The sequence below is a fragment of the Ranitomeya variabilis genome, chromosome 2 (assembly GCF_051348905.1).
Source record: "Ranitomeya variabilis isolate aRanVar5 chromosome 2, aRanVar5.hap1, whole genome shotgun sequence".
Taxonomy (NCBI): domain Eukaryota; kingdom Metazoa; phylum Chordata; class Amphibia; order Anura; family Dendrobatidae; genus Ranitomeya; species Ranitomeya variabilis.
Genome location: NC_135233.1, coordinates 279,560,530 through 279,582,979, shown reverse-complemented (window position 1 = coordinate 279,582,979; position 22,450 = coordinate 279,560,530). Strand labels below are relative to the sequence as shown.

The 22,450-nt window shown below is 43.2% G+C and overlaps 1 protein-coding gene across 2 annotated transcripts in view; it reads right to left on the bottom strand.

Annotated features, from left to right (window-relative positions):
- Positions 1–15,580, bottom strand: part of ATRX (ATRX chromatin remodeler) — a 272,152-nt gene extending 256,572 nt beyond the window's left edge. The window contains exons 1-2 of one of the 2 annotated variants that reach the window (XM_077285034.1): positions 15,368–15,580; positions 14,887–14,973 (exon numbers count right to left, since the gene is read on the bottom strand). In XM_077285034.1, the coding sequence (XP_077141149.1) occupies positions 14,887–14,906 (20 nt within the window). In that variant the 5' untranslated portion in view covers positions 14,907–14,973; positions 15,368–15,580. The other variant, XM_077285033.1, reaches the window with a different exon arrangement.
- Between the last annotated feature and the right edge of the window lie 6,870 nt (positions 15,581–22,450).

Genomic DNA, 22,450 nt, shown 5'->3' with positions numbered 1-22,450 from the left:
AAAGTTGCCATTTTCCAAAACCCGTAGCGTCTCCATTTTTCGTGATCTTGGGTTGAGGGAGGGCTTATTTTTTGCGTGTCAATCTGGCTTTTTATTTATTCCATTTTGGTGCAGAATTAATCTTTTGATCACTCGCTATTGCATTTTATTGCAATGTTGCCGCGACTAAAAAAAAACAATTCTGGAATTTTGATTTTTTTTCTCACTGTCGTTCACCGATTTAATAACCGTATATACTTGCGTATAAGCCGACCCCCCTAATTTTGCCACAAAAAACTGGGAAAACTTAATGACTCGAGTATAAGCCTAGGGTGGGAAATACAGCAGCTACCGGTAAATGTCAAAAGTAAAAATAGATAACAATAAAAGTAAAATTAATTGAGACATCAGTAGGTTAAGTGTTTTTGAATATCCATATTGAATCAGGAGCCCCATAAAGTTTATGATGGCCCCATAAGATGCTCCATATTAAAATATGCCCCATATAATCCTGCATAAAGGTTAATAATGGCCCCATAAGATGCTCCATAAAGATATTTGCCCCATATAGTGCTGCACAAACGTTATGGCCCCATAAGATACTCCATACAGACACTTGCCCCATATAGTGCTGCACAAACGTTATGGCCCCATAAGATACTCCATAGACACTTGCCCCATATAGTGCTGCACAAACGTTATGGCCCCATATGATGCTCCATACAGACACTTGCCCCATTTGCTGCTGCTGCAATAAAAAAAATAAATCACATACTCACCTCTCCGTCGCTCAGGCCCCCAGCACTTTCATATTCACCTAACTTTGTTCCGGCGCCGCTCCATCCTCAGCGTCTTCTGCACTGACGTTCAGGCAGAGGGCGCGCACTAACCACATCACTGTGCCCTCTGACCTGAGCGTCACTGCAGAAGACGCTGAAGACGGAGCGGCGCCGGAACGAGGAGCAGGTGAATATCGCGCAGCGCTCCCAGTTATACTCACCTGCTCCTGGCGCTGTGCAGTGCCTGGCTTCCCGGCTCCGCAGCTTCTTCCTGTACTGAGCTGTCACCGTTACCGATCATTACAGTAATGAATATGCGGCTCCACCCCTATGGGAGGTGGAGCCGCATATTCATTACTGTAATGAGCGGTACCGCGCCAGGAGTAGGTGAGTATAATTAGACAGCCCCTGCTCCCCTTCCCCCGCCTACCCCTGGGTATGACTCGAGTATAAGACGAGAGGGGGACTTTAAGCCCAAAAAATGGGCTGAAAATCTTGGCTTATACTTGAGTATATACGGTAATTCTTTTTTTTATATATATTGATTGGGCGATTCTGAACGATACCAAATATGTGTACATTTAATTTTTTTTAATTGTTTTATTTTGAATAGGGCGAAAGAGGGGTGATTTTAACTTTTATTTTATTTTTTTAAACATCTCATAATCGCCCTATCAATATATAAAAATAATTAATCCGATCGGTAAACAGTATAACAAGAAAAAAAAAAACACCAGAATTAAGTTTTTTTATTTGACACGACATTGCATTAAAATGTAACAACGAACGATCAAAATTTTGTATCTACAACAATATGGTATCAACAAAATCGTCAGCTCAGTACGCAAAAAATAAGCCCTCACCCAGCTCCGGATCACGAAAAATGGAGATGCTACGGGTCTCGGAAAATGGCAACTTTTCTTTTTCTTTTTTTAAACTTTGGATTTCTTCCCAACTTAAAAAAAAAAACTGCGGTAAATGTTTCTACAAACTCATAATGACCTAGAGAATAATAATGGCAGGTTAGTTTTAGCATTTAGTGGACATGGTAAAAAAAAAAAAAAAAAATATGAGAAATTGCACTTTTTTAAAATTTCATTGCACTTTGAAATTTTTCCTGTTTTTAAGTACACTATATGGCAAAATCAATAGTGTTGTTAAAAAGTACAACTCATCCAGCAATAAACAAGCCCTCACATGGCCATTTTGACGGAAAAATAAAAAAGTGATGGCTCTGGGAAGGAAGGGAGCAAAAAACAGGAACTGAAAAACCCAAGGTGGTGAAGGGGTTAATATATATTGCAATCATATTATATACAACTGTGTACTTACAATTGCTCCTTCTGCCTTTCTACCAAGCTAATTATCCTTTTATTTGCTTTATGTAGAAACAGGAAGTCTTTTTCCTGCATGAGTCATCCCCTGTTGATCTCCTGACCCAGTTGCTCTGCTCCTCCCCCTTGCCATGGACTTTGCAGTGATGCAATATTGTAGTTGTAATGAATATTCATGCAGGGAAAAGACCTCCTGTTTCTACATAGAGCTTAGAAGGACGCAGCTTGTCAGTTTTTAATTGAGTGATATAGACCTAATGGAAAAGGAGAATTAACTGGGTAGAAGGGCAAAATGAGCAATTGTAAGTACAAAGTGCTATATACTATGAGGATTCCAATATATTAAGAGGCTATATGGGAGTGCGTCTTTAATGACTTAGGACATACTAGTTTGTCCCTATGTGGGGTTACCAAAATGGACTCAAGAGCCTAGCCCGCACTATATAAGGCTAAAGCCAGCTCTGCTAGACAGTCATCACCAACCTATGGCTATGTGCACATGTTGCGGATTTGACGCTGCAGATCTGCAGCTGCTTTCCATGCGTTGTACAGTACCATGTAAACGTATGGAAAACAAAATCCGCAGTGCACATGCTGTGGAAAAAAACAAGCGGAAATGCAGCTGTGTTTTTTCGGCAGCATGTCAATTCTTTGTGCGGATTCTGCAGCGTTTTACACCTGCTCCTCAATAGGAATCCGCAGGTGTAAAACCAAAGGTGGAATCCGCACAAAAACCGCGGTAAATCCGCAGTGCGGTTTACCTGCGGATTTTGCAAAAACAGTGCGCAAAAATCCACACACTAATCCGCAACGTGTGCACATAGCCCAAATGTGCTCAGATCACTAATTTAACCATTTAAATGGTGCTGTCAATTTCTGACAGTGGTGTTTTACTTAATTGATAATGTGAAAATGCTCCCATTGGCCAACCTCAATACGATACCATGGCAGCCAGGGGGCCTGCTGAAAGCCAATGTATCTGCAGTCTAAGGCTGTGTGCACCCGTTCTGGATTTTTCGCTATAAAAACGCGATAAAAAAGCATCCATTAAGCATCCTATTAATAGAATGCAAGCCGCAATTTTTGTGCATATGTTGTGTTTCTTTTCCACACAAAAAATGCAGCATGTTCATTAATTTTGCGGATTTTTCGCGGATTTCCCGCTATTTAATGCATTGGGAATCTCCGGAAAAAAACGCACAAAAACCGCCCAAAAAAAACCCATGCAGATTTCCTGCGGAAAAAGTCCGGTTTTGTTCAGGAAATTTCTGCAAATAATCCTGAAGTGTGCACATAGCCTTAGGGTACTGTCACACATTGGCACTTTGATCGCTACGACGGTACGATCCGTGACGTTCCAGCGATATCCATACGATATCGCAGTGTCTGACACGCAGCAGCGATCAGGGATCCTGCTGAGAATCGTACGTCGTAGCAGATCGTTTGGAACTTTCTTTCGTCGCTGGATCTCCCGCTGTCATCGCTGGATCGTTGTGTGTGACAGCGATCCAGCGATGCGTTCGCTTGTAACCAGGGTAAACATCGGGTTACTAAGCGCAGGGCCGCGCTTAGTAACCTGATGTTTACCAGCGTAAAAGTAAAAAAAAAAAAAAAAAAAAAAAACAGTACATACTTACATTCCGGTGTCTGTCCCCCGGCGTTCTGCTTCTCTGCACTGTGAGCGCCGGCCGGCCATAAAGCGAGCACAGCGGTGACGTCACCGCTGTGCTTTCCGGCTGGCACAGACACAGTGGAGAGAAGCAGAACGCCGGGGGACGGACACCGGAATGTAAGTATGTACTGTTTGTTTTTTTTTACTTTTACGCTGGTAACCACGGTAAACACCGGGTTACTAAGCGCGGCCCTGCGCTTAGTAACCCGATGTTTACCCTGGTTACCCGGGGACCTCGGCATCGTTGGTCGCTGGAGAGGACTGTGTGACAGCTCTCCAGCGACCACACAACCACTTACCAACGATCACGGCCAGGTTGTATCGCTGGTCGTGATCGTTGGTAAATCGTTTAGTGTGACAGTACCCCTTAGTCCTTCTGTGAGTCACTGGCCGAGTGACATGGAACATCGATTTCTCTAAATACTGTAATACGATGGGATTTCAATATATAGTATAAACGAGGATACAAACACAGGTTTAAGTCCCCCAAGTATCACTGTGGCCATAAAAGGCAGATGTAGGGAATAATAATAATAATTTTATTTATATAGCGCCAACATATTCCGCAGCGCTTTACAACTTATAGAGGGGACTTATACAGACAATAGACATTACAGCATAACAGAAATCACAGTTCAAAACAGATACCAGTAGGAATGAGGGCCCTGCTCGCAAGCTTACAATCTATGAAGAAAAAAAAAAATATCAAAAATGCCAGATTTGTGTCTTTGCGGTCACCTCATCACTGACAAACTATCAAAATGTATGTACGCCAAAATGGTATCAATTAAAAATGTTATGTCAAGAAAGCCCTACAGCCAGAGGCCACTAATGAGCTGCTAGTAGCGACCACTGAAATACCACAGAGCTCAAGTGACAATCTCACGCTCGCCTCCTTAGACTGGCACCTGTACAGGAGTTGAGTGCAAGCTGTTATTTTTCATTGGGGAATGTAGTATTTAAGGGGTTGTCTGAGTGGACTTATCTAGGCTTGCACAAGATCGATCTTCCTACAGATCGTTTATCAAATCGCCATGGCTCGAAGTTGAGCCAACGGCTTAAGGCTATGTGCAGATTTGCTGCGGATCCGCAGCAAATTTTTCCGCGCAGAAACGCTGCAGTTCCGCACTGTGATGTACACTATATTGTTAGTCAATGGGGGGGAAAAAAAATAGCTGTGCAGATGGTGCAGAAAAATCAGTGCGGAATTGCTGCGGATTTCAAAGAAGTGCATGTCACTTCTTTTGTGCGGATCTGCAGCGTTTCTGCACCCCTCCATGTTAAAATTCCGCAGTGGCAAAAACCGCAGAAAATCCGAACAAATTCTGCATAAAAACCGCACAAAATCCGCATAAAAACCGCAGATGCGGATTTTGTGCAGAAAATTCTGCACCTCTTTTCTTACGTGTGCACATAGCCTAAGGGTTTGACGCTGCGGATCCGCAGCAGTTTTCCCAAAGTTTGCAGTACCATGTAAACGTATGGGAAAAAAAAAAACGCTGTGCACATGCTGCAGAAAAATCCGCACGGAAATGCAGCGGATTGTTTTCCGCAGCATGTCAATTCTTTCTGCGGATTCCGCAGCGGTTTTCAACCTGTACCAATAGGAAAGTGCAGTTGAAAACCCGCAGAGGAATCCGCAGAAGAAACCGCGATAAAATCCGCAGTGAAAACCGCAGTGGTTTTGCACTGCGGATTTTTCAAATACGCTGCGGAAAAATCCGCAGCAGAATCCGCAATATGTGCACTTACCCTTAGAGTTTTAAAAAGTGTGAGTAGTTGACAACCCTTAAAAAAAAAAAAAAAAAAACAACAATTAGTTAATCTTGCAATAGTAACACTACCCACTGGGGCTTTTTTTGGACTAACACTTGTTATCCTTTCAGGAACAGTTTTCCGCAGGTTCCTTAGGAGAGGCAGTGCTACATTGACCGGTAACGCCTCTATACACAGTATCCATCGACCACAATAGGGGATTTCATAGCTGACCCCACTCCTTCTCCCTTCACAATGACCTTTGCACACGCTCATTAGAAGCTTCAATACAAAATATAGGGTGAGAGTCTGTTCATTGCTGGTAATGTATGTGCATTTCCTAAGACAACTGTTAGAAGTTTGTTCTAAAAAAAAAAAGCCCCAGTAGCCACAGCGTGAAAAATGCAGCATTACTATTTTTTTATTTTTTTTTTTTTAATCAAGATTGTGATAGGGTGGAAAAAAATGGCAAAAATTTTTAAAAATATTTAACACTGAAACCTGATTTAAACAACGGATCATTCCCACTACTTTTGATTGCTGCATCTCCTGCTGGTCTTCCATTTTACTTCACTGCAGACATCACCCATTAGGGCTCATACTCACTTGCGAGAAAAATAACGGTCCGTAATCTGGACCGAAAAAATTGGATGCCAACTATGGGATTGTCATGCGAGTTCAATGCGATTTTTAATTTCATGCGACTTCAATGCGATTTTTAATTGCACCATCCGTTTGACATCCGTATGCAATGCGTTTTTTTTCTCTGCAACTATTTTTTTACAATCATTTACAGGACCATTTACAGTGTTCTATGCCACAGAATGGTAAGGTATCTGTAAAAAAATGGATGAAAAACGGATGGTCTGCATTCCGTGCGGGTTTTTTTTCGCACCCATTGACTTGCATTGGCAAGACTCGCAGCAAGCTGAGATTTTTTTCTCAGTACGATTTCTGCTGAGGAAAGGAGAAAAAAAAAAAAAAAAAAAAAAAAAAAAAATCGCAAATGAGATGTCACCTATTGAATAACATTGGTCCGAGTACAATCCGATTTTTTATCGGATTGCACTCGTCCGTTTTGATTGCAAGTGAGTATGAGCCCTTACAACCAATTACTGAGCAGTGTACGGCATAAAACCGCAGAGGCAAGTGGTGATGTGGTCAAATGGTATATACATTATGTCCGAAAACAGGGAAACAGAAGCCCAAGGGGGAAATCGGGGACAAGGCACTGCAATTGTTTTAAATGTACTATGGCCTTTGAACAGCTTTTCAATGATGGCAGACAATTGAAATAGGATGTCCATCTATTTTTTTTTTTTTTTTTTTACACACACTGGCATTTGCAAGCAATGAATTTGTTTGGGACTAAAAAAAAAATTTTTTTCCTTCATTACATACATTTAAAGGGAATCGGTCATCTCAGAGAACACCACTGGAGGAACAGGGTTAGGCTATGTGTACACATTGCGGACCCACAGCGTTTTTGGATGTGTGGAATTGCACCAAATCCGCAGTGTAGTGCACAATCAATGTTAATCAATGGGAATCCAGAATTGGTGTGCACAGGCTGCGGAAAAAATTAATGCGGATTCGCAGCATTTTGTTTTCTGCAGCATGTCAATTCTTTTTGCGGATCTGCAGCGTTTCGGCACCCATTGACTTAAATTGAGTTAGTCAAATCCGCAGCAAAACCACAGTTGTAAAAAGATTTGTGGATTTACTGTGGATGTGCGTGCGAAAAACACTGCAGAAAGGAAGGAGGAAGTGTGTGGGCGGAGACTGTGTGCAGAGAATATGTGCGGGTTTGTCTGCGGGTGTCTATGTGTATCTGCGGGTGTCTGTGTGAAGGCAGACATCGTGTGATGGAACTACTAGTCCCATCCGGCTATGTCTGCTGTCACATATAACAGTAACAGCATTAGCCGATGATGGGATAGTAGTCCCATCATTCAGCTACTATGTTCAATAGTAAAAAAAAAAAAAAAAAATCATACTCAAACAGCTAATTCCCGACGCCCTCGATCTCCTGCAAAAAAATAAACAAACCAACACAAATGCTCCCTGGTCCACCATAGTCCATTTAATAATGAGGGTCCCACAACAATCTCCCGTGTAGAACAGTCACATCAGAAGATGTGACCGCTCCACACGGCTCTGGTGATACAGTGACAGGAGATATGCCTCCCGCCGTGTATCAATCCGCCGCCTAGAGTTCACCAGAGTTCATGCTGTCACATGCGGCACCGCTGTGTGAGAAAATTCTCAGGCAGCAGTAAAGTCGTAAAGTGAGAGCACAAACTCAGATGAACACTGATGCACGGCAGGAGCGATTATCTTCTGTCAGTGCATCGGAGGCCCGGTAGGGCAGTCACATCCCCCGATAAGATTGCTCTACACGGAAGATCGTCGTGGGACATTCGTTATTAAATGGATTGCATCGAAACAGGGAGTATGTGTTGGTTTCCTTTTTTTTTCTCAAGAGATTCAGGGTGTTGCATGGATTAGGTGTAATAATAAAAATGGCAAACTGTATTGTGTTTTATTTCTTTAACCCCTTCACGACATGCGCCGAACTAGTACTGCGCATGTCGTGTCTCTCCCTTTGATGTGGGCTCCGGCGGTGAGCCCACATCAAAGTCGCAACATGTCAGATGTTTTGTACAGCTGACATGTGCGCGCAATAGCGGCGGGTGAAATCGCGATTCACCCGCCGCTATTAACCTGTTAAATGCCGCTGTCAAACGCTGACAGCGGCATTTAACTACTGCTTCCGGCCGCGCGGCCGGAAATAAGCGCATCGCCGAAACCCGTCACATGATCGGGGGGTCGGCGATGTGTCAGGACAGTAACCATAGAGGTCCTTGAGACCTCTATGGTTACTGATGCCGGCCTGCTGTGAGCGCCCCCCTGTGGTCGGCGCTCATAGCAAGCCTGCATTTCAGCTACATAGCAGCGATCTGATGATCGCTGCTATGTAGCAGAGCCGATCCAGTGGTGCCAGCTTCTAGCCTCCGGTGGAAGCTATTAAAGCATGGCACAAGTTAAAAAAAAAAATGTTTTTAAAAATATGAAAAAAAAAAAAAAAAACATAAAAGTTTAAAATCACCCTCCTTTCGCCCCATCCTAAATAAAATTTTAAAAAAAACAAACAAAAAAAAAAAAGTGAAACCTACACATTTATTATCGCCGCGTTCAGAATCGCCGGATCTATAAAAAAAAAAAGCATTAACCTGATCGCTAAACAGCGTAGAAAGAAAAAAATTTGAAATGCCAGAATTATGTTTATTTGGTCACCGCGACATTGCATTAAAATGCAATAACGGGCGATCAAAAGAACATATCTGCACAAAAGTGGTATCATTAAAAATGTCAGCTCGGCACGCAAAAAATAAGCCCTCACCAGACCCCAGATCACGAAAAATGGAGGCGCTATGGGTATCGGAAAATGGCGCTTTTTTTTTTGGCAAAGTTTTTAATTTTTTTGTCACTACTTAGATAAAAAATAACCTAGACATGTTGGTGTCTATGAACTCGTAATGACCTGGAGAATCATAATATCAGGTCAGTTTTAGCATTTAGTAAAGCTAGAAAATAAGCCAAACAAAAAACAAGTGTGGGATTGCACTTTTTTTTTTTCAATTTCACCACACTTGGAATTTTTTTCCCGTTTTCTAGTACGAGACATGGTAAAACCAATGGTGTCGTTCAAAAGTACAGCTCGTCCCGCAAAAAATAAGCCCTCACAAGACCATATTAACAGAAAAATAAAAAAAGTTATGGCTCTGGGAAGGAGGGGAGCGAAAAACGAAAACGGAAAAACGAAAAAGGGCCGCGGCGGGAAGGGGTTAAAATACTTTATTCTGTCTGTGTCTTTATTTAACATGTAACAACTATAGGATTAGTAATGGATACGTGTCTTATTGACACCTCTCCATTACTAAGCCGTGGGGTTGATATCACCAAATACAAAGGCGACATCAACCCCTTCACCTATTACCTCACTTGCCACCGCTACAGGGCAAGTGGGAAGAGCAAAGCTAAGTGCCGGAATTGGCGTATTTTAGAGATGCACCTTTTCTGGGGCGGCTGAGAGCTGGTATTTGTAGCCAGGTTGGGCAATATCCATGGCCCCTTCCTAGGCTATTAATATCAGCCCACAGCTGTCTGCATAGCCTTTGCTGGTTATTAATTATAGGGGCACCCCACGTCATTTTTTGGTGACCTCCCCTATTTTAATAGTCAGTAAAGGCTAAATATACAGCTGTGAGCATAGCCTGGGAACATCCATGTGTATTACCCCCTTCCCAGGCTATAAACATCTGCCCCCCGTTGCTGTCTTTCCCTCTGCTGGTTAGGAAAATTACATGGGAGCAATTTTTATTTCTATTATTTTTTTAAATTAACCAGATATTGCATTTCACGCAGATTTCATGTGTGTGGGTGTCTTTATTTAACTCTTTATGTACCATTTTATTATGTTCATTACTAAACGTCGGGCTTGGTATTATCTCTCTCATATATTCACTTATATCTAAGCCTACAGTGATCCTCAACCTACTGAACCGCAGCACAACCAGCTCTACCCCCTCCTAGTGTATCCTCACCCATCCCCTGCAGACTGAGCCCTCGCAGGCAGGGCCCTCCCTCATTATGTACCTGTATGCATTGTTTTTTTTGCTTAAGTTTAATTGTATTTGTCTATATTTGCCTCCTTTTCACTTGTACAGCGCCATGGAATAAATGGCGCTATAAAAATGTATAATAATAAATATTTGTTTTGTGTGTGTAAACATATGTGAACATGGAATGTATGGATATTATGGTCTTCAATGGAGTATGTAAAAGAGGTTGGACAAGGAAATGACATCACATTTTTTGTTTAATATATCTTTATTTAGCTTACAAAAACGCATAAAAATCCGCATGAAAATCGACATCAAATACACATGGATTTTCAACAGGGTTTCTGCCAAGAGAGTAAGAATCTGCACAGAAAATTCCACAGGCAAATCCACAACGTGTGCACATACCCTTAATCTGCAGGTAACTGCAGATTACTGAAAGTGTGGCTATAGGGCGAAAATGGATTTATTGCCTCCCAGGATTTCTTGACTTTCAGCCATGAGTACGTTGTTTACAGCCGTGCTCACATTATAGTGAATGGTGACTGTAGCTGCTCCCTGCAGAGCCTCTATGACTGAAAGATGGTGGCTCCTGGTAAAAAAATAAGTCAAATTTCTCCTGTTAGCTGCACTTTCAGTAAGGCAGCACTGTAAAGCTATTGACCAGCAGATTAGCCCTATATCTCTATTTCTGCAAATAAAAAGTGAGTGTTCCGAGGTGACCAGTTCCTTTTAAGTAGAACAATAAAGTAAAACATTGTCCCCAAAGTACAACTTCTTATTAATAAATACATGGAGGCGAGAAAAAAAAAAAACTCCCTCTCCTCCGCTGGTGTCACTATCCAGGGAGAGGAAAGGCAGTATAGCTTTTCCCATTTAAGCATGAATGTCATAGGAAGTGGAATCAAATCTGTGATCCAGTTTTATTCCAGAGTAATCCATGTATTTCTTATATGTAACTGGGCTGTTCAGGGCTATGGGGCAGACACTGATCAGCTTGAGAGTCTGACTCGTTTATTGTAAATGATAGGGGAAGTTACCAGTGTGGTGTGTAATGGTCGCTCTCTGCAGAGCAGGGTGTGATTACACCTGACACATCTGCAGGTTGCTTCCAGCTCACAGGCAGACAGGATTACAATACATCAGAACTCTGAGAGCTACAGCAGATGTTTGTAAGGAGACAAAGTTCTGTTCTCCTGTTCTGTGTTAGTTACATGTCTCACACTGGTTAGGGTATGTGCACACGCTGCGGATTTTGCTGCGGATCCGCAACGGTTTCCCATGCATTTACAGTACCATCAGATACAAAATCTCAGGCACCGTTAGCATAGTAGCAAGAGCCAACCACCAGAGACTAGGATCAATTACCAAAGGAATAGTGACACGGATATAGTTTATTAAAATTACTTTATTTGAGCTGGTAATAACATATTTCATGTGCACATGTTGGGAAAAATATAAAAACAATATAAGGTGACATAAATACACAATTAATCACCAATATATAAAAGCCTAGATAGGCAAATGGTGCACCACATCAGGAAGGGTTAATCTCAGGGCTCCCTATAGGACTATAATAGTGTCTCACAAGTGAAAAAAGTTTATAAAACCATAATGTGAGAATTAAAAATATAAAAATATGAAAACCCTACAAGGCAATGTGTGGGTTTAAAAGCAAGTGCACCAGTGCTGAGTGCAATGTGCAAAAAGCAAAAATGGAACAAAAGTGCTGAGTGCAAGAAATAGTCCAAAAATATATATGGGAGTACCTGTACCTTTATGTAGCGTCACCAACCTCCAAACAATGCGCACCCCAAGGTGACGCTACATAAAGGTACAGGTACTCCCATATATATTTTTGGACTATTTCTTGCACTCAGCACTTTTGTTCCATTTTTGCTTTTTGCACATTGCACTCAGCACTGGTGCACTTGCTTTTAAACCCACACATTGCCTTGTAGGGTTTTCATATTTTTATATTTTTAATTCTCACATTATGGTTTTATAAACTTTTTTCACTTGTGAGACACTATTATAGTCCTATAGGGAGCCCTGAGATTAACCCTTCCTGATGTGGTGCACCATTTGCCTATCTAGGCTTTTATATATTGGTGATTAATTGTGTATTTATGTCACCTTATATTGTTTTTATATTTTTCCCAACATGTGCACATGAAATATGTTATTACCAGCTCAAATAAAGTAATTTTAATAAACTATATCCGTGTCACTATTCCTTTGGTAATTGATCCTAGTCTCTGGTGGTTGGCTCTTGCTAGTTATATGAGTGGTTCCCACTCAACACTTGTTTGTTTGCACTGGAGATCACTGGTTTATAATCCTTTGACATATATATATATATATGGGATGGTATAGATAGAATTTTTCATTCCTCAAGTGTTAACAAAATTTCCTTGACCGTTAGCATAGTAGTCAATGGGAAATCCCGTAAAGCTACTCTAAGAAATCCAATGTGATGCTTCCATAAATATCTCCAAACACAGCATTGAAGCATAAGACCACAAAAATAGATATAAAAAATATATATTTTATTTAATTACATAACAATAAAATTAGTGCCACATGAGTACCATAACATTCAATAAATATACGTATAATGTACATATAATATACACAACCAGAGTTAATGCCGATTTCAGTGCCGCACTTTTTAGTGGGTGCATTTCTGCCCCTCATTCAAATTAACTCTGGTTGTGTATATTATATGTACATTATACGTATATTTATTGAATGTTATGGTACTCATGTGGCACTAATTTTATTGTTATGTAATTTAATAAAATATATATTTTTTATATCTATTTTTGTGGTCTTATGCTTCAATGCTGTGTTTGGATTTACAGTACCATGTAAAGCTATGGGAAATGAAATCCGCAGTGCACATGCTGCGGAAAAAAACGCGCGGAAACGCAGCGGTTTACTTTCCGCAGCAAGTCAATTCTTTGTGCGGAATCCGCAGCGGTTTTACACCTGCTCCAATAGAAATCTGCATGTGTAAAACCACAGCGAAAACCGCAATAGAAACCGCGATAAATCCGCAGCAGTTTTGCACTGCGGATTTATCAAATCCGCTGCGGAAAATTCCGCAATGGAATCCGCAGCATGTGCACAAGCCCTAACCCCCCGCTTATTTATAATAATCTCTGGAGGCAGATTCTCAGGGAGATCTATCTACGGCCGATAGATCTTAACAGCTCATTTACACATAAAGATTTCCTATGGCCTACATGCCCACGGCTTAAAGGGAACCTGTCACCACCAAAATCGAAGATGAGCTAAGCCCACCAGCATCAGTGGCTTATCTACAGCAGCCCCGATGTATCCTGAAAGATGAGAAAAAGAGGTTAGATTATACTCACCCAGGGGCGGTCCTGGTACGATGGGTGTCGCGGTCTGTGACCTCCCATCTTCATAGGGTGACGTCCTCTTCTTGTCTTCACGCTGCAGCTCCGGCGCAGGTGTACTTTGTCTGCCCTGTTGAGGGCAGAGCAAAGTACTGCAGTGCGCAGGCGCCGGGCCTCTCTGACCTTTCCCGGCGCCTGCGCACTGCAGTACTTTGCTCTGCCCTCAACAGGACAAAGTACACCTGCGCCGGAGCGTGAAGACAAGAAGAGGACGGGGCTGGACCGGACCGCGACGCCCATGGGACCGGACCACCCCTGGATGAGTATAATCTAACCCAGGGGTCCCCAACCTGTAGCTCGGGAGCCACATGTGGCTCGCGGTCCCATGAATTGTGGCTCGCGGCTGTCTGTCAGCTTGGTGCATTAGCTCCAGGTCTGGCAAACAGGTATGAAGAACACATCTGAAAATGGTGAATTTTGTGAGCAACCCTGCACAGAAGAGAAGATCTGGATGCACATATACTCTTCTTAGAGGTTTTGAGATGATTTAAGTATGGTACGCTGGAGACAAGATGACACCACCTGTCAGAGGAGGTGTTTAAAGCTGAATATGACAGTGTCTTGGGAGTGCTTTATAGGAGAATACTGAATGGGGATATTATAGGAACCCTTAGATCTTTGTATACTGCTATGGGGTGATTGATTTTTGTGGAAAAGCTTTGGTTACCATTATGCATGTAACGGGGGCTTTGGTTGCCACTATTGTGAGGGGGCGGGAGCTGAAAGTGGCTTGCGACCCTCTCTCAAAGCTGGATGTGGCTCGCGACCCTCTCTCAGAACTGAATGTGGTTCTCAAGGTCAGAAACGTTGGGGACCTCTGATCTAACCTCTTTTTCTCATCTTTCAGGATACATCGGGGGCTTATCTCATCTTCGATTTTGGGGGTGACAGGTTCCCTTTAAGAGTTGTTGATCTTACTGACAAATTCCCTTTAACATGGAGCTGTCCAATATAGGACAACCTCTTTAAAGAATAACCTCCAGAATCAGTGCTGACGTCGCTCATGCCACAACTCTGGTGCCTAAAATCTGACAAGTTGTTTTTTTTCTTTATATGCAAAATACACTAAAATCATGCAAATGCTAAAAACTGAAAAATAAAGTACGAGAAACAGATGGGAATCAGATCCAGGGCTCAGAAAGCTCTGCGGGCAATGTGTGTATACGCAGGACCCCCAGTAGTAGTGTACACCCCCCACAGTACTGGGCGCAGGCGGGGGGCACGTGTGCTACCAGCAGCCGCCGCCGTCACATGCCACCCTGCGCCCGGGCACTGCCACCACCCCCGGCGTCTCCCCAGGCCCCGCGGCCTACCTACCTCATGGGCTCCGCTGTCATGTCTCTCCTCCGCCCGGCTCGTCTCTCGGTCTCCCGCTCACCAATGTCCGTCCATTCCCCGGAGATCCTGAAAGAGGGGGAGGGGATGACGAGAACAGTATAGAGACAAGTGAGACTCTCCTCAGAAGGCGGCGAGGCCTGTGCGCCGGGGCAACGTCACCGGACGGGCGGCGGGAACAGCGCTCTACAGCCCGGTAACTGCCGCCCTCTCACTACAGCGCAGAGGATCGCTCCCTTCCCGGCCGGCCCGCTCTTTCCCCGCCTCCCCGGATCACACAGACATTACTCGGCGAAGACCCAGAAACAAAGCAGTTACCGCCATCTTGTCGGGGGAGGGAGCACAGAGACGCATCGAATTGGCGCTTTCTCCCCCCGCCCGCACTGCTGAGCGCTGATTGGACGAGCACGACTCTGGAAAGATTTTCTGACTGGCTAACGGCGCGAAACTGGGAGGCTGTTACCAGGGGGGGGTGACGTCAGCAGTCGCCTGAAATCTGATTTGTCCAGCAGTAGGCACCGGTGGGTTCTGTGAGGTATAATGGACGTCTCCTGTGGCCGGGATCCGGTTCGTGAGGCGCCACGCACTCGTCCGTTATTAGGAGTACGGCAGCTCTCCGGTGACCGATCCTGTTCCTTGTGCTGACCGTGCAGTATCGGCTGGCGCCCGGGACTGACTGACTGACTGAGCTCGTCACGCTCACGCGTTTGCATCTCGGATCCACACTGACTGAGCTCGTTACGTCACGCTTACTCGTTTGCAGATCAGATCCGCACCGAGAGACTGAGCTCGTTACGTCACACGCGTTTGCAGCTTGAATCTGCGCTGACTGACTCAGCTCCTTACGTCACACTCATGCGTTTGCAGCTCAGATCCGCACTGACTGAGTTTGTTACATCACGTGTTTGCAGATCGGATCCACACTGACTGACTGAGCTCGTTGCGTCACACTCACGCATTTGCAGCTCAGATCCGCAGTGACTGAGCTCGTTGCGTCACGCGTTTGCAGCTCGGTTCTGCGTTGACTGAGCTTGTTACGCTCACGCGTTTGCATCTCAGAGCCACACTGACTGAGCTCGTTACATCACACTCACGCATTTGCAGCTCAGCTCCGCAATGGCTGACTAACTGAGCTTGTTGCATCACACTCATGCGTTTGCAGCTCGACTCCTCACTGACTGACTGAGCTCGTTATGTCACGCTCACGTTTGCAGCTTGGATCCACACTGACAGCTCGTTACGTCACACGTTTCAGCTCGGATCCACACTGACTGACAGCTCGTTACGTCACACGTTTCAGCTCGGATCCACACTGACTGACAGCTCGTTACGTCACACGTTTCAGCTCGGATCCACACTGACTGACAGCTCGTTACGTCACACTCACACGTTTGCAGCTCAGATCCACACTGACTGCGCTCGTTACGTCACGCTCACGCGTTTGCATCTCGGATCCACACTGACTGACTGCACTCGTTACGTCATACTCGCGCTTTTGCAGCTCGGATCCACACTGACTGACTGAGCTCATTGCATCACACGCATGCGTTTGCAGCTCGGCTCCTCACTGACTGAGCTCGTTATGTCACGATCACGCGTTTGCATCTCGGATCCACACCAAACGGCAAAAAAAACACTGGGAACACTCTTCCCACTCATTTCTATGGGAAAACCAGCGGGTTTTGAAGTTTTTTTTTCTTCAGCTGCAGCAAAATGCAGTTTGGGGAAAGGGAAATGGAATTTACTTCTGTGACTGGAATCTGTTCAAAGCTAGGCACTGTGCAATGTGAGGGCTGCGAAACACGCTTCAGGCTGTGTGCACACGTTGCGTTTTTTCGCTATAAAAACGTGATTAAAAAACGCATACATATGCATCCCATCAATTATAATGCATTCTGCAATTTCTCTAGTTGCCTTCCAGGACAGCCCAGGAGGTTGTCTCCATATCCTAATGGGGACAGGAAGCACAAGAGGTTAAAAGCTCCTCCCACCTCCCATTAACCAGTGTCTTTCCTGTTCCCCATGATCTGGGGTCAGGTGTGGGCTTATTTTTTGCGTGCTGAGCTGGCGTTTTTAATGATAGCATTTTGGTTTGATTTTTTTTTATTACTGATTTATTTTGAATGGGGCGAAAGGGGGGTGATTTAAACTTTTATATTTTTTTTATTTTTTCACATTTTTTTTTACTTTTCTTTTTTTTACTTTTGCCATTCTTCAATAGCCTCCATAGGAGGCTAGAAGCTGGCACAACGCTGTTGAGTCCTTATCTGTCCCTGGCTTCCTAACTGTAGGAATCCGAGTGAAATGACACGCAGCACAAAAGGTTGTGTGATCATATACAGGGAAAGCCCAGGAGCGCGTCTGACCCACTGAGCTCTACCCCTCCTTTTATATAGAAAAAAAGTTAAACATTTTACAGACATGCGTACAAGCGCTCATATTTCACATCCTTATACAATAACAGTCTATACTAGAGATAAGGTTCAGCTTGGTATGTAGGTAAAAGGTTACAATTACAAGAAGAAATGCGTCCATAAAAGAAAATGTCAACTTTGTTTAAGTTTCTTGAAATAAGCCAGATGCCTGAGGAGAAAGACACAATGGATTCTTTCAGTCTGATCTCCACAATTCCCCCCTTTGACATATTCCTTTTATTTATTACCATAGGGCCAAAGACAAAGCCTTTATTTTTGGCATTACACATACACACACTTATATTAATTTATACTCTTGCATCTATTACACAAAGTTTATCTGTGCATACTGAGATACCCTTGAGCACAATCTGGAATAGTACGTATATGACTACAATAATCATAACTATATGTATTATGCTCTGCATAATCCCAGCAACCCACCCACCGATTCCTCTGAACCAGTTGGCTGGGTTAAGAAAAGAAAAGGTATCTGACCACCAGTTATCCTTATTCTGGTCATTATCTTTGTCATACTGATCTCTGAGTCGTTGTACGTCCTTTAATTTAAATGTCATACTCATAGTACTATTCGGGTCTATATAATGACAGCAGGTGGGTCCGATGATTTGACACATACCTCCTTGTGAGGCAGTTAGGTAATCCAATACCAGAGTATGTTGGTTGATGACTATTATAAGCTGATTCTGTACAGCTATACTAGTGTTTAGTATATCCAATATATCCCAAATTTGATCATCATAGGGTAAATAAAAATAGAACTGACAATTTTATTGGCTATACCCATTTGCACTATGTGTGGTCTCCCCGAGGGACGTGGTGAGTTATCTGCAGCTCTTTTATACAGTGTGTGCTTGGGCACGGCTTGCATATTCACTTGTTTGTTCGAAATTATGAAAGTAGCCGGGGTTAGGCGTCCTAATGTACAAGTACCCTTTATACCTACGGGAAGCCATTTATATGCTCCTTCTCCGCATATCCAAAATGTACCTTCAGGCAGATCCCATAAAGCTGAGTGCTGCAATACCAATCTGTGAGCCAAATCCACAAATCTAGATACATTCTGAAGCATACACCAAGAAGGTTTTTGTCCCAAGGGGCTACAGTACCCGGCTGCGGGATTTCCACATACAGGCATTCCATTGACATACTCATCAGATTCATTACAAACCAGGTTCCCCAGTTTGCTTGTACAATCTCTTTCATTACCTTGAGGGAACAACTCAGAATGTTCCCAATTTCTATTGTGTATGTATCTTTCCAATACTACAGGTTTGAAAGCATCAGAGGAAGGGACGGTTGTACTAAAACTGAGCTGTAGATTTTCAGTGGGGACCTGTCCTAGATCAGTTAATCCAGTCTTATTCCTAGGTACCCATTTTCCTCCCCTGAATGCTAAATATTGTAGATGTGTATTACTCCCTGAGAGATTACCCTGCCACCAAGGAAATTCTACCCATCCCACAATTGGTATGGCGATTGTAGTATTCCACAGCCTAGCATTACCAGTTTGGTTGTTGGCCAGGTTGTCTGAACAATTAGGCCAAGCAAATATTTCTTCTGCTGATACGGGAACTGCTAGAAAAGGTATACTTGTGGCTGATACCGGTGAATGGGTACAGATCCAACAATCTGCCAGGGGTTGTGTATTATTTAACAAGTCATGCACTAATTTTCTATGATGTTGTACGAATCTATTGTTCAAAGGGGTTAGAGAATTTAGTCTTTCCCATGCCTTTGTCGTGGTTAATACTATTAACATCAATATCATGAGTTTATACTGCTTTTTTTGCAATGGCTTGCATGTATCCATGATGCCTTTCCTTCAAGCTTGACTGATGTAGGTGTTGTCAACAGGACTTGGAAGGGTCCGTCAAACCTTGGTTCTAGAGCCTTTCTGGTGTGTCTTTTTACATAGACTTGATCACCTGGTTTCAACTTGTGACTTCCTTCAATGTTGTCAGGATCTGGAAGGGAAGCAAAAACTTGTGCATGCACCTTAGTTAATTGTTTCTGAAGATTTTGCACATAAGAAGTCAATGACTCAATATTTAACACAAGTTGTTGTGGAAAATAACATCCTAAATTGGCAGTCCTGCCAAACAAAATTTCATATGGAGACAGTTTAGTCTTACCCCTTGGGGTATTGCGTATTGAGTAAAGGGCCAGTGGAAGGCATTCTGTCCAAGGCTTTCCTGTTTCAGCCATGGCTTTCTGTATTTTTAATTTTAAAGTTCCATTCATGCGTTCCACCTTACCAGAACTTTGAGGATGGTACGGAGTGTGTAACTGACTTTCAACACCCAACATTTTCAGTACATTTTGAAATATTTCTCCAGTGAAATGAGTACCCCTATCTGACTCGATCACTTCAGGGAGACCGTAACGGGGTACCAGTTCGGCAACTAGCTTTACAGCAGTGTTTTTAGCTGAAGCCTTCCGAACTGGATAGGCCTCTGGCCACCCTGAGAACATGTCCACACACACCAACACATACTCATACCCATTATTTTTTTGGCAGCTGGATAAAGTCTATTTGTAATCGCTGAAACGGATAGAGAGGTCGGACGTGGTGCTTCATAGGGGTCTTTGTCGTCTGTCCGGGATTATGTGCCAGGCATATAACGCATGCAGCACAATAGTCTCTTGCGTAGTTGCCAAAACCTGGAGCCAACCAGACTTGCTTTGCCAGTAGTGTCATTGCATTTGCAGACACATGAGTAGGGTGGTGTAGTCCACCAACTACAATCGGGTACCAGGCTCTAGGTAGACATATTAGTCCATCTTTCTTCCAAATTCCTGCTTGTTCTTCTGCCCCTTCCTTTTTCCACCTGTCCCTCTCCTCTTCTCCTGCATCTTCCTGTGCTTGTCTCAGTCTATCTTCAGTATTTTCTGTGAGGTTTACAGTATGAACCTGTCGTAAGGGTTTGACCGCTGCTGCTTTGGCTGCTTTATCAGCCCTATCATTTCCCCTAGATTCCCTAGTGTCGAGTCTCACATGTGCAGCTACCTTAATTACTGCTACTTCTTTTGTTTCTTGTGCAGCCTCTAAGATCTGTTTGATCAGAGAAGCATGTTTTACAGGTTGGCCTGACGCTGTCATGTAACCTCTAGCTCTCCAGATTACTCCAAAGTCAAACACAATACCATGTGCATACCTAGAATCAGTGTATATATTAGCTGTCTGATTCTCAGCTATTTTTAGCGCTTCGATCAATGCTGTTAGTTCTGCTTCTTGTGCAGACTGTTTTGGTGGAAGTGGTTCTGCTTTGAGAGTTTCAGATTCTGACACAACTGCATACCCTGTATGAAAGTTACCTGTGTCATCTGCAAACCTACTACCGTCTATAAACAGCTCTAAATCTGGATTTTGAAGTGGTGTTTCGGATACATTGGGTAAGCCTGCTGTTTCTTGTAAAATGAGCTCTGTACAATCATGTGTGTCTGTAGGGAAAAAATTTGCGTGTGGATCAGTGTCCTTATTCCCCCCTTCAGACTCGAGAGGTAGCAGTGTAGCTAAATTGAGAGTCTGAAGCCTAGCAAATGTGATAGTAGAGGGAAGCAGCAAAGAACACTGTAGCCGCAAATGTCTGGCCATGGAAATGTGTTTTGGTTGGACCTGGTTTAATATCCCATAAACATCATGTGTAGTTTGAACTGTGAGTGGATGCTCTAGGACAATTTCTGATGCTTTGTCCAACAATAGTGAGACAGCAACAACTACACGTACACAGGTTGGCGCTGCTCTAGCTACGGGATCTAACCTTGCTGAAAGATATGCAATTGGTCTTTGTTTCCCTGCATGCTTCTGGGTAAGAACTCCTGTAGCATGAGAATCAACTTCTGCAGCCATAAGCTGAAATGGTTTGGTGTAGTCTGGTAGCCCTAACGCTGGAGCTGAAACAAGGGCATCTTTTAATTGTTGGAACGAAATCTGACCTTCTTTTGTCAACAAATAAGGTTCACTTTTTACACAGTCATACAGTGGTTGCATTAGTTGACTGGCATGTATAATCCATTGTCTACAATGAGACACTATTCCTAAAAATGCTCGTAGCTGTTTATGATTTCTAGGCTCATTCATCTGTCTTATTGCTTCAGTTCTTTGAGGTGTAAGATGCTTTTTACCTTGAGAAATGCAATGACCTAGAAAGACCACTTTGATCTGACAAACTTGTAGCTTTTGTCTATTCACTTTACACCCTTCTTTTTCTAGAAAACATAGTAAACTCACAGTGGACCTTTCTGCAGTTTCTAAATCTGGGCAGCAAAGTAGTAGGTCATCCACATACTGCAAAATTACTACCTGTGATTCAGGTTCAAACCTTTGAAGAACTGTTTGTAGGGCATTTGAATAAAGAGTAGGGGAGTGTATCATTCCCTGTGGAAGGCGTGTCCACGCCAACTGTTTGCCCTTAAATGTAAATGCAAACAAATGCCAACTATCTTGGTGTAAAGGAACCGAGAAAAATGCAATTGAAAGATCTATTACAGTAAACACTTGAGAACTGGCTGGTATCTGTGATAGTAACGTATGAGGATTGGGTACAACTGGGGTGATTGGATCTAGAACTTTGTTTATTTCTCTTAGATCATGTACCATACGATATTTGGGCATGGAACCCTTATCAAGAGTTCTCTTCTTGACTGGATACAGAGGAGTGTTAGCAGGTGATTGTATCTCTACCAAAACTCCTTTCTCTCTATATCCCTCTATCTGTTTTGTAATCGCTAATTCCTGCTGGGCACTCACAGGGTATTGTCTGAGCTGTGGGAGAACAGCTCCTGGTTGCACAGATAATTTTACAGGAGAAATATGCAATAATCCCACATCAGTGTCACCCTGTGCCCACAGTGTTTCTGGGATCATTGAGAGGTCTAGATCTGTGTTGTACTCTTTTTCTTCAGTATAATCCTCAAAAGCCTGAATTCTGACATATTGTTCTAATGATTCTGCATCATCAGGGATAGTCAGCATAACTGTGCCATCTTCCCTAAATTTGATGTTAGCTTCTAATTTCTTTAGTACATCAGTTCCTAACAGACATGTTGGGGCACCTCTGGCATACAAAAATCTGGATGCAAAACATTTAGGTCCTAATGAGACCTCT